This window comes from Mastigoproctus giganteus, chromosome 9 (assembly GCF_048544385.1).
Source record: "Mastigoproctus giganteus isolate SK-2022 chromosome 9, ASM4854438v1, whole genome shotgun sequence".
NCBI lineage: Eukaryota > Metazoa > Arthropoda > Arachnida > Uropygi > Thelyphonidae > Mastigoproctus > Mastigoproctus giganteus.
Window position 1 is genome coordinate 86,839,634 of NC_143583.1, and position 17,416 is coordinate 86,857,049.

General features: G+C 37.8%; 1 protein-coding gene across 3 annotated transcripts in view; it reads right to left on the minus strand.

The window, feature by feature from the left end:
• fra (neogenin protein frazzled) overlaps positions 1-17,416 on the minus strand; it is a 442,642-nt gene that overhangs the window by 266,199 nt on the left and 159,027 nt on the right. For all 3 annotated transcript variants that reach the window (XM_090381703.1, XM_090381704.1, XM_090381702.1), the window contains exon 4: positions 14,721-15,005. In XM_090381703.1, coding sequence (XP_090237829.1) covers positions 14,721-15,005 — 285 coding nt within the window. The remainder of the gene's footprint in view (positions 1-14,720; positions 15,006-17,416) is intronic.

The following is a 17,416-nucleotide window of genomic DNA, read 5'->3' on the forward strand; positions in this document are numbered from 1 at the left end:
TGTAAATTTGAGTGAAATAAGAGAAATGAAAACAGTGAGCGTATGAATCTGCTTAATATTGAAATTTGAAAGGGCATTCTTTCCCCATTGTTGGAAATGTTTTTCAACCTGTGCCAAAGGTATTTGCCATGATGGTATAGCCATGGGCGGGCCATACCGAGGGCGCTAGGGGTGCACTGCACCTGGGCACCAACATTCAAGGGGTCCTGAAAAACACAAAACTCACATTACACATATGAAGAAAATTTTAAAGGGGGGCACCAAACTGTGATTTGCAACCAGACGGCGCCACATTCCCTAGTAACTCCCCAGGGTATAGCTGTGTTTTAATCTGGCATTATGTTATTCATATTTAGTTCCTAGAACGTGTTTAAGTTTTGTAATCTAATGCTACATGCAAAGGTTTATTTTGATACAAATTATGCCATTTTGGTGTGAACACATATTGCCATATCAGATGATGTGGGAACATTCTGATTTTAGCTGCACTGCTTAATAGCAGGGTATGCCGACATAGGAATAATGGTTTGTGTACTCTTCCATATAGCGACTCTGAACTGGCAGTGTAAGAAAACCTCCTGATGCAATTCAAGGGCATTGTAATATACAGGATCAAACCATTTTAATGCTCTCTCTCTCTCTCTGGTGGAGGCATATACCCATAGTCTAGTCTAGATCTAATTAGTGACTGATATAAGTGTAGCAGCATGTATCAATCTGCACTCCATAACATGGCAGAAATTGCCATAAGGGTATTCAGCTTCTTTAGATAATTTGTACAAATATGCTTAATATGCTCCAAGAAACTAAGTTTTTTATCCATGATTAATCCAAGAACTCGAATACTCTGTTGAAAAGTAATTGGATTGGAGTCAAGTTGTAAGTCTGAATCAGGATTTAAATTACATTTACGGCAAAAATGAGTTGCTGTTGCCTTTTGTTTTGAAATTCTATATTCATTATGTTTTGCCCACTGAACAAGCTTGCTAATAGTGCCTTGAAGCAGTCTTTCAATTAAACACATGTTTTGAGAGTGGCATGAGATTGCCAGATTGTCAGCATACAGATATACTTCAACTGTGTTAGGAATATATTTGGTAATTAAATTAATCCTGATGGAGAAGAGCATGGCACTAAGCACAGAACCCTGGTGACCTCCTTCTTGCACAAATGTCTAGGAGAGAGCAGAGTGAAAACGTTCCTGAAAGGATCTACTGCTTAAAAAGTTCCAGATGAATAGTAATAGTAATAGAGGCATGTGATGCAAGAAAGCAATTGTATGAGCTTGTGTAGCATCAGTCGGAAAAAAAAATAATAATAATAAATAAATAAACAAAAGAAAATAAAATAACTAAATTTAAAAAAATAAAATAAAATAACTAAATTAAAAAAAAATTCACACAACCATTCCCTCTAAAATTTTGTCCAGTTCCTTCTTGAATTTATTTAGGCTATCAACTTCCACAATGACAGATGGAAGTTAGTACCAGCAATTAACCACTTGCTGGCTAAAGGTGTCCCAAATTTCCACTAATCTATTCTACAACTGTCTTTCCTCAATTTGAATTTATAACCCCTTAGGTTCGTAATCTGAGCAAGTAGAAGAATCCCATCAGAATTCAGCATGCTCAACCCATTCAAGACCTTATACAACTCAATCAGATCACCTCGCAAGTGCCTAGTCTCCAGCCACTGCAATTTGCATAACTTAAGCCTCTCTTGGTAAGAGGATATGCCCCTTCATTCCCCTCAACAATCTTGTTGCCCTTCCCTGCACATGCAAATCTACATCCTTCCTAAAATTAGGCCTCCAGACCTGTACGCAGTACTCAAGGTGTGGCCTGACCATTGCCTTATACAAAGGGATAACCACCTCCTTTTCCCTGCTAGTAAAATTCCTGTATATCATTGACAAAACCCCATGACCTGCTCTTGCAGCCTGTCTGCATTGCTCAGAAACTTCATATCTGACAGCACAATTATTCCCAGATTTTTTTATTTTCTACCACCCTAAGTGTAGTACCACACAGTTGGTACATTCCTCTGGGGTTACTTCAACCCATATGTAGTACTTTGCATTTGTCAATGTTAAACTTCAGTTGCCACTTCTGCCCTTCTGTAACCCATCTGCCCAAATTTTCTAGATCCTGTTGCAGTAGCACACTGACATTACTGTCATTAACAACCCTGCCAACCTCTGTATCACTTGCAAACTTCGACACTAAGCCTGATATACCTTCCTCAATATCGGTGATAAATATACAAAACAACAGTGGGCCCAACACCAAACCCTGTGAGGCTCCACTAATAAAATTAGTCCACGAAGAGCAGCATCCATTGATTACCACCCTCTGTCTTCTCCCACTCAACCACCCTTTTATCCGTTATAGCAACTTGCCCTTAATGCCATACTGCTCCAATTGGTACAGCAGTCTTCCATGTGCAACAGTATCAAAAGCTTTCCTGAAATCCAAGTATACAATATCAAAATTATTTTTTGCATCCAGTTCCATTGTAACCACATCACAGTATCCAATCAAATTTGTCAGACAAGACTTTCCCTTAACAAACCCATGCCGTGTCTGAATTATTTCTGCAGTCTTGTCTAGATGATCCTGAAATGCATCATTAACCAGTGACTCTATTATTTTACCCGGAACAGAAGTTAAACTAACTGGTCTGTAATTACTCGTGTTACCCTTCGATCCCCCTTTGTGAATTGGGGATACATTTGCACATCTCCAGTCCGTGGAGACTTCCCCTGAGTCCAAAGATGCTTTCATAATTATGGCTAAGGGTCTGCTTAGTTCCTTTGACACCTCCTTTAATATAACTGGATAAATCCCATCCACTCCAGGTGCCTTTCTTATTTTTAACTTCAACCATTTCTCCTCCACTTTTCTCTTAGTTATTACAAAATCATTAAGCACCCTGTTGCAATTTGATAAACTTCTTGCATTTTCCTTCCTTAATAACTCCTCATGTGTGAATGTAGAGGCAAAATACTCATTCAGTTTGTTTGCTATCTGAGAAGGATCATCAATAGTCGAACCATCGATATCAAGTCGACAAATCTGATTCATCCCCTTCCTTTTAGAGTTTATATAAGTAAAGAAATCCTTGCTGTTTTTCTTAGCAGAAATCTTGGAAGATGACCTCGAAGACCAGATTCATAGAGACTGTGAAGAATCCCATATCGCCAGGTTGTGTCAAAAGCTTTTTCTATATCAAGACATATCATCACTAAATGTTCATCCTAATAAATGCATTTCAAATGTTTCCTTCAGCTTTGACCATGCGGTCAAGTGTTGATCTAGCTCTTCAAAAGCCATATCGATTTTGATTTAGAATGTTTTCAGTCTTTAGGAACCATGTCAACCAGGCATTAATTATTTTTTCTGTTTTTCCAACTAGTTAAAGCAATATAGGTCAGTAATTTGCTCAACCAGAATCGTCCTTTCCTGGTTTTGGGAAAGCTAATACAATAGAATGACACCAGCTAGTAGGATAGTAATCCTCATCAAAATCCCTATTATACAGTTTTAGAAGAGCAGAATGGGACTCTTGAATCAAATGATATATCATGGCATAATAAACTCCATCAGAGCCAGCAGCACTATTGCTGGATCTTGCAAGTGCACTGCGTAACTATGTCATGGTAAGGGGTAGTAGTAGGGTACATTATATGGAAGCATGCATATAGTATTGAAATTCAAATTATATTTTTCTGCCTGTACTTTTTGTGACTGAAAGTTTGACTCATATGCAGTTACAACTGAATGGGAAAGCTTTTGATACAGTTACACATAAAAGAGTACTATACAAATTGGAGCCTTGTGGCATTAAGGGAAAATTGCTGCTCTGTAATGAGTTGGTTCAGAGGGAAATGACAGAGAGTGGTTACCAATGGTCACTGCTCGTCATGGGCTAATGTTATTAGTGGAATCACCAAGGATTCAATACTAGGTCCATTATTGTTTTCTATATTTATTAATGATATTGATGAAGGGATATCAGGCTTAATGTCTAAGTCTGCAGATAATACAAAGGTTGACATGGTGGTAAATGACAGTAATCAGGGTAAGCTGCTACAACAAAATGTAAAAAAAAAATTGGGCAGATGAGCTGAAAAATGGCAGTCGAAGTTTATCATTGACAAATGCAAGGTACTGCATACAGGTAGTAGTAATCCCAGATTAACATACCAACTGTGTGGTACTACTGAGGCTAGCGGAAAATGAAAAAGAACTGGGGGGAAACTGTGCAGTCAGATATGAAGTTCACTGAGCAATACAGACAGACTGCCATGACGGCTTGTAGAGTTTTGTCTACGATAATCTTATAAGTACAGAAATAATCATACTCTAGTATACTTACAAGAATTTTGCACATATACAAGGTGTCTCAAAAATATTGGTACAAAAGTTTAGGAGAGGTAGGTAACATCTAAAGGAATGTGAATCGCATAGGAACCCACAACCGGAAACGTCACCATAAGTCGGTACACGGTGCTGTTCATCAGTTCGCAAGAGGGAAAATTTCGGGTTTACTCATTCAAGCAGTAGTCGCTGCACGAAGAGCATGCATAGATATACGAACTGTGAGCTGGCAGACATGCACCTAGTGTATGGATTAGCAGAGGGCAATGTACGAGCCGCTCAACAAATTTATGGAGAACACTTCCCAGACAGACATGTACCGGACCACCGTTTGTTTGCACGTTTGCATCAAAATTTGTGCGATTGTGGGTCATTTAGAGATAACAGGAGTAGTGAGGGCAGACCACGTTCGACGCAAACTCCCGCCATGGAAGAAAGGGTGTTGAATGCCGTCCAGAATAATCCTACTACCAGCACACATACCGTTGCCTCTGCCTTAGGAGTGTCTCGTTGCAGTGTATAGCGTGTCTGGCATGACGATTCCTTACACCCCTTTCATCTCCAAAGGGTTCAGTTACTGCTCCCCCAAGGTCATCCTGCACGTGTGGCTTTTGCGCAGTGGTTTCTCCAAGAAAGTGTTCAAGACTTGAATTTTTCAGCCTATGTTTTGTTCAAGGATGAGGCTTATTTCACTCGGGAAGGCTTATTCAATCAGCACAATGCTCATGTGTGGGCTCACGACAACCCACACGGTGTGCACCCCCATGCGGTATAACATCACTTTGCAATAAATGTGTGGGCAGGTATGGCTAGTGACTGCTTAGTCGGCCCATACCTGTTACCATCCCGCATGAACTCCGCTAAATATCGGATCTTTCTTGAACAAGTTCTACGGGTTACTTGACGATGTTCCGGCAAATGTGAGATGCAACATTTTGGTTTCAACATGACGGGGCACCTGCCCATTATGGAAGGTGTGTTTGTGACCATTTGAACAGGCATTTTGGGCGTCGATGGATTGGCCATGGTGGACCCGTTGCCTGGCCCTCACGCTCACCTGATTTATCGAGCCTTGATTTCTTCTGTGGTGGGGCCCTCAAATCTATCGTGTATGAATCGCCTGTGGAGATGGAAATGGATCTCGGGGCGAGACTCGTCTGCACTGCTGCTACTGTCAAAGAAACTCCAGGTGTGTTCGACCGTGTCCGCCAATCCATGCTGCGTAGGTGTCACGCATGCATCGCGTCTCATGGTGGAACCTTCGAGCATCTGTTGTATCATCATGAAATGCATCCATCTCGTACTCCATTGTTAATATTATGTCAAATAAATGTTTGCCACTAATTACTGTCTTGTGTCATTTCTGCTTCTTGTGCCTCTGCTACTACTTTCCCATGATGTTTCCGGTTATGGGTTCCTATGCAATTCACATTTCTTTAGATGTTACTTACCTCCCTTAAATGTTTGTACCAATATTTTTGAGACACCCTGTAGCGTATGATTATCCCACTGTATAAGATAATTGTTAGGCTACATCTTGAGTACTGCATACAGGTCTGGAGGCCTCACTTTAAGAAGGATGTAGATCTGCCAGTACAGGGGTAGAGAAGGACAATGAGATTGGTGCAGAGAATTAAAGGGTGGTCTTATCAAGGCAGGCTTCAGTTCTGAAAACTGCAGCATCTGGAGACTAGGCACTTGCAAGGTGATCTCATTGAGGTGTTTAAGGCATTGGACTGAATTCATTAGACTGAGCTCATTGGATTGAACAAGCTCAATGCTGATAGCATTCTTCCTCTTGCTCAGACCTGTAACCATCCTTCCTCGATATGAATTTATGCTCTCTCACACATGAAGGGGCATAAATTCACATTGAGGAAGAATACTTGCAGGATAGATGTGTAGGGCTTGCCTTCAGTCAGTAAGCAGTTGATCGTTGGAACAAATTTCCATCTGGTGTTGTGGAAGTGGGCATTTTGAATAAATTCAAGGAAAAACTAGACAAATTATTGAAGTGGATGGACAAGTGATGTCGGAGGTTTTTAGTTAAGCTTTATAAGCTTGCTTTCTTGCATTATATGCCACTACTACTAATAATAAAATTTCATCAAAATCCAACAACTGAGTGTGAAGTTATTACATACAGACAGACAAATAAATAATAATTACTAGATTTTTATGGGTCCAATTTCAATTAAATTTGGGGTAGCTCAACAAATCCCTTTAAATGTAAAATTTCATGAAAATCCATCCACTGGAAATCACGTTATTATGTGCAGACAAACAGACAAAAAATAATAATTACTTGATTTTTATTTGTTCAATTTTAATGAAATTTGGAATGGCTCAACAAATCTTCCAAAAAAAAAAAAGAAAGAAAAAAAAAGCCAAATATAAATTATGATTTTAAGAAATTAAGAACAATGTTACACTATGTGATAGATTTTTTAAAAGTATTTACTAAAGGGGAACACATCAATTTACACTTAATACTTTGGCAACACTTTGAGTGTTCAACTGAATCCTATCATCAGACCTATAGGGGAAGTTGAATTATAAAAAAAATCATGCACTGCCAGTTCAGCTATTTCCAGTCTAGCACTGTACTTCAAGCTTGCTCTTGCTCTCTCTCTCTCTCTCTCTCTCTCTCTCTCTCTCTCTCTCTCTCTCTCTAGAATGGTAAAACCATTTCAGGTAAGTCATTTTGATAATTCTTCCCTAGATTTTACTTCCATATTCCCCATATTCCTCTTGCATTAATGGGTATTAATTTAATTTTCTGTACATTTTTTGTGTGCCTCCTTTTTATAACACCAAATTTAAATTCAAATCTTCTCAATAGCCCTTGTGGATAATTTCTCGCAAATATTCTTTATAATTTTGTAAAGAATTTAATTTAAGTAATTTATATTAACTCAAGCATCAGAATGCCAATATTGTATTAAAATTCATTAATGTAACTTCATAGCACATCATGTTGTAACTCTACAATTGCTAATTTGATTTCTTTTATGTTTAACTTCCCCATTAAGCCTGATGATGGGGTTCAGTTGAACCATGAAACATTGCCAAAGTATTAAGTGTAAATTGTAACAGTGTTTTTAATTTCTTTAAATCATAGTTAATGGCTAACCATGTATCCTTCTATCTCTCACACAATTAGCCAAATATAAAATTTTATTAAAATCCATACACTGGAAGTCAAGTTTTTACATACGGATGGTTGGTCGAATATCATGGAGACAATAGGCACTTCATACATATATGCTAACATGCTTAAAAAATGCATCTTTAGCTAACTAAAGACCTAGAAAAGATTTCTTATAACTGCGATGAGGTTTGAGTGTCAATCATTTTAAGGGAATAGCAAGTGGCAAACCTACTACACTATGGTGGTACTACACTATGATAACCTACTACACCTAATTTAAGAAACTTAGAATACAGAATTTTCTTTTAATAAACAAAATATTAAAATTTTCAAAATTTCCATACTACCATTCAAAGTTGCTTGAGAAATTATGACACTACGGATATTTTTTCAAAATATCTGTAGTGTCATAATGCATGCAAAATGTATTTTGTATACATAGAAAGTATTCCTTCTTTAATTATCAAATAAGCAAATTTTTATGAAATCAAATTATTATTGAAATCTTACCACAAAGCAAGCCACTTTTATTCATATTGCTTAAGCCCATTACTACCACCATGTGACGACAGCAATGAACCAATATCATGATAATGAATAATTAATTTGTAAAATTCAATAACTTAATGTTTTCTGTTTGTTTTTTTAATTATGAATTTTAATAGATACGCTTCAAATAGCTATCTATAAAATTTATTAAATCAACAAAACTAATCTATTTTTTTAGAACACAGAGGTTCATGCCATTTGAAAACAGAAATCTTTTCAAATGAAATCAACCTCTCAGATTGTTAAGCTATCTAAATGAATGGCCTCAGTGTTGCACTATAAATAAACAGTACTTTCCCCAAGTATATTACTTTTTATTAGCATTAGCATTAGTAGAGGCATTTGATGCAAGAAAGCAAGCTTATGCAGCATCAGCCAAAAAAAAAAAAACCCACTTCCACTTCACCCCTCTGCTTATTAAAAATACCTGTCCAGCTGAGCCTTAAACTTATTTAGGCTATCAACCTCCACCACAAGGGATGGAAGTCTGTTCCACCAACCAACCACCCGCTGGCTAAAGGCAAATTTCCGCACGTCTATCTTACATCTGTCTTTCCTCAATTTGAATTTATGCCCTCTCAGGTGATTTTTCTGAGCTAGAGGAAGAATCCCATCAGCATTGAGCATGCTTAAACCATTCAAGGCTAACTTAAGATTTTTCCTTACTGAACTGTCACTTACTGGTTTTCCAAGTGATTTTACTATTCAGGGCTGCCGTAACCATCAGCGTAATGGCGTAGACTAGAAGGCGGGCGGTTGCTCAACCTTGGAATACATCAATCTACCTGAGGTTCGCTCTGTTGAGTTGAATAAGGATCCTTTTCTTATGTCATTCTCTAGAATTCTCATTGGGCGCTCTCCTTCCTTCACTATGAATTTCATCAGCTTCTCACAATGTTGTTGTATTCATTGGCTACTCTGGATCATCTTTCTTCCACATGGACATATTCTTTCCCCAACTTTAGACTTACGAAATTTCTCACAAGGAAAATTTCCTTCCCATTACTAAACCATCTCCCCAAGACTCAGCAACGACTCTGCTACACGACTGTCTTCCTCCACACACTTCCAAAGACTCTCCCAAAAAAAAAAAAAAAAAAAAAACTTTTCTTTCTCCTCACTCTGAATTTCAAAATTTCCTACGCTTTTCACTCTGGCCAATCGCTGACCTGTACATCCCTTCCCCTGTAATTCCCATTCGTCTCCTATACGCTTCTGTGGGCGTGTCTTCCATCCTTTATATGAGGACTTCCGGTTTTCCAGCAATTTCTGGAACTTTCTAGAAAGGTAAACGGAAGTTCCGGTCAGCCAAGAAGTTTCCAGATCTTCTTTGTGACCTCACATCCACACCCATCTATGCCCTGTATTTGCCTGGCTACACCTGTCATTAATTGCCCCCGTGAAATTTTAAAGTGTGTACTTAAATTTCTTGAGTATCTCCATTACTGAGCTCCATCTCTATCTTAATTGTTTTTGTTTCGGCTCATTGTTCTTTAGGGGCAAAATGTTTACTCTGATCTGTACTCATTAGCTACGGTCCGCTCCATGAATGTTTCCTATTGAATCGCGTGTTCGAAACGCTCCCCCCCACGTAGTAATTTACCAATTGTACAATATGCTGCCTAAATATAAACTACCAAGATCCAGGCCTCTTATTATTTTCCAAAAATTTTATATTGCATCCTGACCCTCTCAATTTTCTATAGTTTCTAGAACTATTTCCTTTCCTGGTATACATTCACCCTTTTGTTCCTCTCAGTAAACTTATTACTCTTCTCCACTCCTTTCAACAGATCCACATTCTTCTCAAAATGAGGCTTTTAGACCTGTACATACTCAAGATGCAGCCTAATCATTGCTTTAACCAATGGAATAATCACATCTTTATCCCTACTGACAAAATTCCTGTATATTACTGACAAAAAATGAGCTATCTTGGCAGCCTTATCTACATTCCTCAGAGAACTTTATATCTGACTGCACAAATATCCCTAGGTCTTTTTTCATTCTCCAATGCATTGAATGCAATAACAGACAGATGGTAGATTATTCTGGGATTATGGCTACCCATATATAATACCTTGCATTTGTTAATGTCTCAGTCTGCCAAATTTAGAATCATCTGTAAACTTAGTCAATATTATTAATAAATATAGAACAAAATGGGCTCAGCACTGAATCCTGATGGACTCCACTATATAACATTAGCCCAAGAATAGCAGAACACATTGATAACCACAGTCTTCTCCCACTCAACCAACATTTTATTAACAGCAGTAAATTGCTCTTAATGCCATACTGCTCCAAACTATACATCTTTGACATGCACCAGTATCAAAAGCATTTCTGAAATATAAGTATCAAAATTATTTTTTTGCATCTAGTTCCTTTGTAACTACATCATAGTATTCAATCAGACTGGTTGGACAAGATTGCTCTTTAACAAATCAATACTGTGACTGCAAAATAACTGTGTTCCTGTCTAGATGTCCTGCATTACTTCTTTAAGCAATGAATCTAATATTTTTCCTGGAGCAGAATTAAAGGTAACAACAGGCCTGCAATTATTTGTCAGCTTTTGAATGTATCCGTAATGCACCTCCTCTGTGAATCTGGGATGCAATTGCACATCTTCAATCCATAGGGAACTCCTCCTGAACCAAGGATGCTTACATAATTATTGCTAAACATTTGCTTACCTCCACTGCTGCCTACAATAATATACGGTAAGACTCCCGTATCCATGGGGGAAACGTTCCAAGACATACTGCAGATGGCTGAAACCGCGGATATAAGCAAACACCTGCTGACCCCATATATAACGTGATTTTCTTGTACATATATAAGTATAATAAAGTTTAATTGATAAATTCAATATACAGAAAGACATTACCAACATTAAATATGGTAATAATAAAGTACAGCAGACTCAATTTATTTACAGGGACACTTCAAGACCAAATGTTTAGTTTGATTTAGTGCATCGCGTCGATTGTTGTGTTCCGTCACACCACAAAAGGACAAATTTTGTTTGTCTTTTTGTGGTGTGACGTGTTTTGTGTTATTTATGTCAGAATTTTTTTTTTTATAATAACCTCTTTTTTTTTTTTTTGTTTAGAAATCGCCAAAATGATGGGCAAACACAAGAGTTGTGGTTTCAAATTACACAAAAACTTCAAATTATTCAAAAGTTTGAAAACTGTGCATCCGTTAAATCTCTAAAGAATCATTATAATGTTGGTGATCAAACCATAAGCGACATTGTAAAAAAAAAAAGGAAGCTATTCGATTTAAAATCAACATTGTAAAAAAATAAAGGGAAGCATCATACTGGACACGTGAGTAGTATGTGTTAAGTTTTTTCGTTTCTTTTTCCGTGGGTAATTGAATCAGTGGATATGAGGGCATAACTGTACTTTGATAGATCCCAACCAACAAATTGCCTTTTTTACCTTTGGCTTCAACAATTTCTACTACACTTTTCTCTGTTATCATGAAATAATTTAGCTCCCTATTAGAAAAATTTATATACTTTGGTGATCTCATCCCTAAAAAATTTCTCATGTATAAATGTAGATGCAAAATACTTTTTTGTCAGCAACCAGGACATTTGTGATTTGATGGCACAATAGTTTTTATCTAGGGCAAGTGTCTCAATCACCTGAATTTATCATGAAAATTCACCATTTTTACCATTTAAAACTGTCTGAGAAGATTATAGTCACCTTCACAAAAGCAAAAGCCCTTCCCTTTGCTCTCAAAAGTAGTTACTTTAAGTAAATCCCACATCAATATGTCAATGCAGTGTTTATTATACTCGTCAGTCATTAGGCTTATGACATACTTCTACTCTCAATTTTGTTTTCCCAAATGCTTATATCACATCAAATTGACTAAACAATGCACTCATCACCCAAGTCAACTGGATGCACTGCCTTAGATTTAATATTCTTCTTAACTAAGAACATAATTCCTCCACCTTGCCTGTCCTTCCTGTATACACTGTACTCCCTGCATCCTTTACAACTGAGTGACATTCAATATCCCCACAACGTCTGCAGTTGATGATATAATCAGCACTTCAAATTGATCAAATTTATTTACTTTGATCTTGCATTAGTGTACACTCAAGCATACATGCACCTGTTTCTACTCTTAGTAACCCTAACAGAGTCCACATAATGCTTGTTCCATTCGAATCCCCCAGCAGTATTTGAAATCCAACACCTCGCTTTCCAGGCTGCTGCTGCATGGTCCAACAGAGGCAGAGAAAACATCATTTACACCTTTGCCTGCAGTAACTGTTAGTTCCACGAATTTATGGTGCCTTCGTAGCCAGGTGGGCAGGAGCAGCAGTGTGTAGCACACACTTTTTGATTAGACTGGGGTTCGAGCCCATGACTACCAAATACGGAGGATGCGGAAAGGTCAGGGAATGACCACCGCATATCCCCGGAGCAATATGGCCTTAGTTGATAATGCTCCTAAAAACCAAATAATGACAACAACCATGAATTTATTTAAACTATTCATTTATTTAGCACAACAGATAGAAATTTGTTCCAGCAATCTACTATCATCTGACTGAAGACATGCACAACTGTCCTGCAACCATTATTCCTGAATTTGAATTTATGGCCCCTCATGTTAATCTATGTCTGCATATCCCCCTAGCCCGATCCAGCAGTTTTCCAACCAACCTAACATGAGGTTGGTTGGAAATCCCATTCTTACATTCCTTCAATTTAAGCTAATCCCATCCCTTTAAAAACAGTCTCTCCTGTTAAGAAGTGCACACCACACTGAGAAATATTCTACCCAACAGGCTTTGCACAGCCTCTCCACAGCCAAAATGATTGACAAGGCTCTCATCACATATTCACTCTTGTGTCTGAGCAGAATTGCAGATGCTTTCAATTTCACTCCTAATTCACGACTTTTTCTCAATATTGCCCTCAACTTTTTCACAACATTTTCCCAGTATCCTGACAATTGAGTCACCAACTATAGCTACTTCCTGTAGCACCTATAAGATCCTTGATCCCACAAGAAGCTGCAGAGCATACCAGTGTGCTGTGTGATGCTGGAGCATGGGGCTCTAGTGCTGAGCTGGGCATCTAAGTGGTTGATGGGATCCTCTTTTAATCCTTCAAGGACATTGATTCCATTCCCTATTCTTCAAGTCCTATCAGCCTATCGGAACACTGAATTTGTGCTTACCTCCACATGCAATTTATTATTATTTGTAGTAGTACTTGCAAATAATGAAAGAAAGCATGCTTACTTTCAACAAAAAACCCTACCTGCCTCATTTGTCCATCCCATCTAATAATATGACTAGTTCTGTAAATTTATTCAAACAACACAGTTCCTCAACACCAGGGTGGTAGTTTGTTTGTGACAAACATCAATTACTCTCTGGTTCAAAGCAAATTTTTGCCATTTTTCCAGAAGCCATCCTTTTTTAAATTTCAGCGTGCATGTGTGTGTGTGTGTGTGTGTGTGTGTGTGTGTGTGTGTGTGTGTGTGTGTGTGTGTGTGTGTGTGTGCATGCACGCGCATGCATGCAAGGTCTGGGAAACAGAATTCCATTATCATTAACTTTTTTCAACCCATATAAAGCCATAAATTCACTCCAAGCAATCTGTCCTGTTAACTAGAGAGATTGCTTGCAGGAAGATTGCTTCTATTTATTTGTATTTTGGTGGCAAACCCATCCCCAAAAATAAGATGACTGTTTCATTAGTTACTGACATTTCATCATTTGATCTATCTGTAATGTGGGAGATCACACATAACAATCAATGAAATTTAACTCAAGTTGGTCAATACTAAAAGGCACAGAGACTTCTACACTTTAATAAGCATGATTATGAAATGGTGATTATTATGATTATTAAAATGCATGACTGTGAAAGGTAAAGAGCTCATTAGATTAGCTCTTTTCCTGTCTCTTTGTGAAATTCAGAACCTGCACCCATTTTTTTACAGAATAAGCTATTTGCAAATTAAAATTTGTTAAGAAAAAAAACAACTCTTTTCAAATAACTGATCTCCCATGCTGTGAAGTAACTGCAATGAGAATAGACTATTGTTATCTTATTAGCAGATACTTTTGCTAATGTCATCAATTAAAAACAGTTTTTTTTGCAAATTTTGAAAACATTTTCAAAAATTGTGAAAATTTTAGTATTCCTTAATTATGGTAAAGCCACCCCCCCCCACACACAAATACACCATTAATTAATTTTTTATTGGAGTTATACAGCTGTAAAAAATAAGGTTCCATTTTAAGGAACCTTATTTTTTACAGAACCTTATTTCCAATTTTCCTCAGGTTTTGTTTCAGTTTTATTTTTGCATGCTCCTTGACCAAAAGTTGACCTTCAAAAGCAGTCAGGAAATAATTCTTGATTTTATTATCCAATATGGTGTCAGAATTAAGAATAATTTTTTTTAAATTTCCCATTTTCAACTATTACTGCTGTTTTTCCCAAAAAACTTGATGAATGAAATCTGTACACCAATGTGCCATGCCTGCTGCTGTAATTGATTTAACATGCCCACTAGAAAGCTAATAGCAATTTCTAAAAATCAGATGCAAGTACTATCAATTTAATCTATTATATGAATGTACTTACCATAATCTAAGCTGACACTCAAAGTACCTGGCATACTTAGACGATGTTTTTCAATGTTTGAGGAATTACACCTGTAAGTGCCAGCATCGGTGGTTTGAACATGATCAATTTCGATGGCACCACTAGGTAAGATCATCATACGTGAACGATCTATCTGTAATGTATGCTCATCCTTTAGCCATTCTATTGTTGCTGGAGGGATGCCTTGGATGGTGCAAGGAAAATATGCAGTCTGACCAGGAAACACAGTTGTGTCTTGTGGTTGTTCATCAAACCTGGGTAGTGCTAAGTAACAGGAATAAAAGAATTTTAATTATGCAATGAGATATAAAGATTGAATTTAAATAACAAATATTAAATAGGACACATTCTTGAAAAAGAAAAATAGTAGTAGTAGTAGTAGTAGTAGTAGTAGTGGCACATGATGCAAGAAAGCAAGTGTAGGAGCTTATGCAGCATCAGCCAAAAAAAAAAAAAAAAAAAATCACACCATTCCCTCCAAATGCCTGTCCAGTTCCTCCTTAAATTTATTTAACCTATCAACTTCTACAACGACAGATGGAAGTTTGTTCCAGCAATTAACCACCCGCTGGCTAAAGGCAAATTTCCGCACATCTATTCTACATCTGTCCTTTCTTAATTTGAACTTATGTCCCCGTAGGTTGGTAATCTGAACAAGTGGAAGGATCCCATCAGAATTCAGCGTGCTCAACCCATTCAAGGCCTTATAGACCTCAATCAGATCACCGCGCAGGTGCCTAGTCTCCAGCCACTGCAATTTGCAGAACTTAAGCCTCTCTTGGTAAGAGAATCCCTTCATTCCCCTCACCAATCGTGTTGCTCTTCTCTGTACACGCTCAAGCAAATCTACATCCTTCCTAAAATGAGGCCTCCAGACCTGTACGCAGTACTCAAGGCGTGGCCTGACCATTGCCTTATACAGAGGGACAATCACCTCCTTTTCCCTGCTAGCAAAATTCCTATATATCATTGACAAAACCCCATGACCCGCCCTAGCAGCCTGTCTGCACTGCTCAGAAAACTTCATATCTGACTGCACAATTACTCCCAGGTCTTTTTCATTTTCTACCACCTTAAGTGTAGTACCACACAGTTGGTACGTTTCTCTGGGGTTATTTCTACCCATATGCAGTACTTTGCATTTGTCAAGGTTGAACTTCAGTTGCCACTTCTTAGCCCATCTGCCCAAATTATCTAGATCCTGTTGCAGTAGCACACTGCCATTACTGTCATTAACAACCCTGCCAACCTTTGTGTCATCTGCAAACTTCGACATTAAGCCTGATATACCTTCATCAATATCATTGATAAATACACAAAACAACAGTGGACCCAACACCGAACCCTGTGGGACTCCACTAATAACATTAGTCCACGAAGAGCAGCACCCATTGATTACCACCCTCTGTCTTCTCCCACTTAACCATCCTTTTATCCATTGTAGCAACTTACCCTTAATACCATTCTGCTCCAATTTGTACAGTAGTCTTCCATGCGCAACAGTGTCAAAAGCTTTCCTGAAATCCAAGTATATGATATCAAAATTATTTTTTGCATCCAGTTCCTTTGTAACCACATCATAATAACCAATCAAATTTGTCAGACAAGACTTTCCCTTAACAAACCCATGCTGTGTTTGAGTTATCGCTGCAGTCTTGTCTAGATGATCCTGCAATGCATCTTTAACCAGCGACTCCATTATTTTACCCGGAACAGAAGTTAAACTAACTGGTCTGTAATTACTCGTGTCACCCTTCGATCCACCTTTGTGAATTGGGGACACATTTGCACATCTCCAGTCCGTGGGAACCTCCCCTGAGTCCAAGGATGCTCTCATAATTATGGCTAAGGGTTTGCTTAGTTGCTTTGCCGCCTCCTTTAAAATAACTGGATAGATCCCATCCACCCCAGGTGCCTTTCTTATGTTTAACTTCAACAATTTCTCCTCCACTTTGCTCTCAGTTATTACAAAATCATTAAGCACACTGCTACAATTTGATAACCTTCTTCCATTTTCAAATTGTAATAATTCCTCACGTGTGAATGTAGATGCAAAATACTCATTCAGTTTGTTTGCTATCTGAGCAGGATCATCAACAGTCGAACCATCGATGTCAAGTGGTCCAATCATATTCATCCCCTTCCTTTTAGAGTTTATATAAGTAAAGAAATCCTTGCTGTTTTTCTTAGCATCTTTTGCCAAAGATTTCTCGTAATCCGCCTTTGCCTGCCGAACCTCCTTTGTGACCTGATTACAGACTAGCTTATATCTGCTACAGGCTTCTGCGTCGCCTGATAGCAGATATAAGCTAGTCTGTAATCAGGTCACAAAGGAGGTTCGGCAGGCAAAGAAAATGAAGCACTAACTCTAAGTTAAACATATTAATAGTGTATAAGGGATCTAGATGTCAAATTTATTTGACAGCTAGATCTCTTATACACTATTAATATGTTTAATTCTAGATCCTTTATACACTATTAATATGTTTAATGTCTAGCTGTTCAAATTTATTTATTTATAATACAGGGGGAAAAAAATGCCATTTAAACTCACCCAGTAATATCAAAGTACATTATTTTGAAAGCAAGGATTCATAAATTCACACAATATGATCATCTGATATTAAAGTACCTTAAGTTCAGAAAATTAGTAACCCCAGGACACCTCATCACAA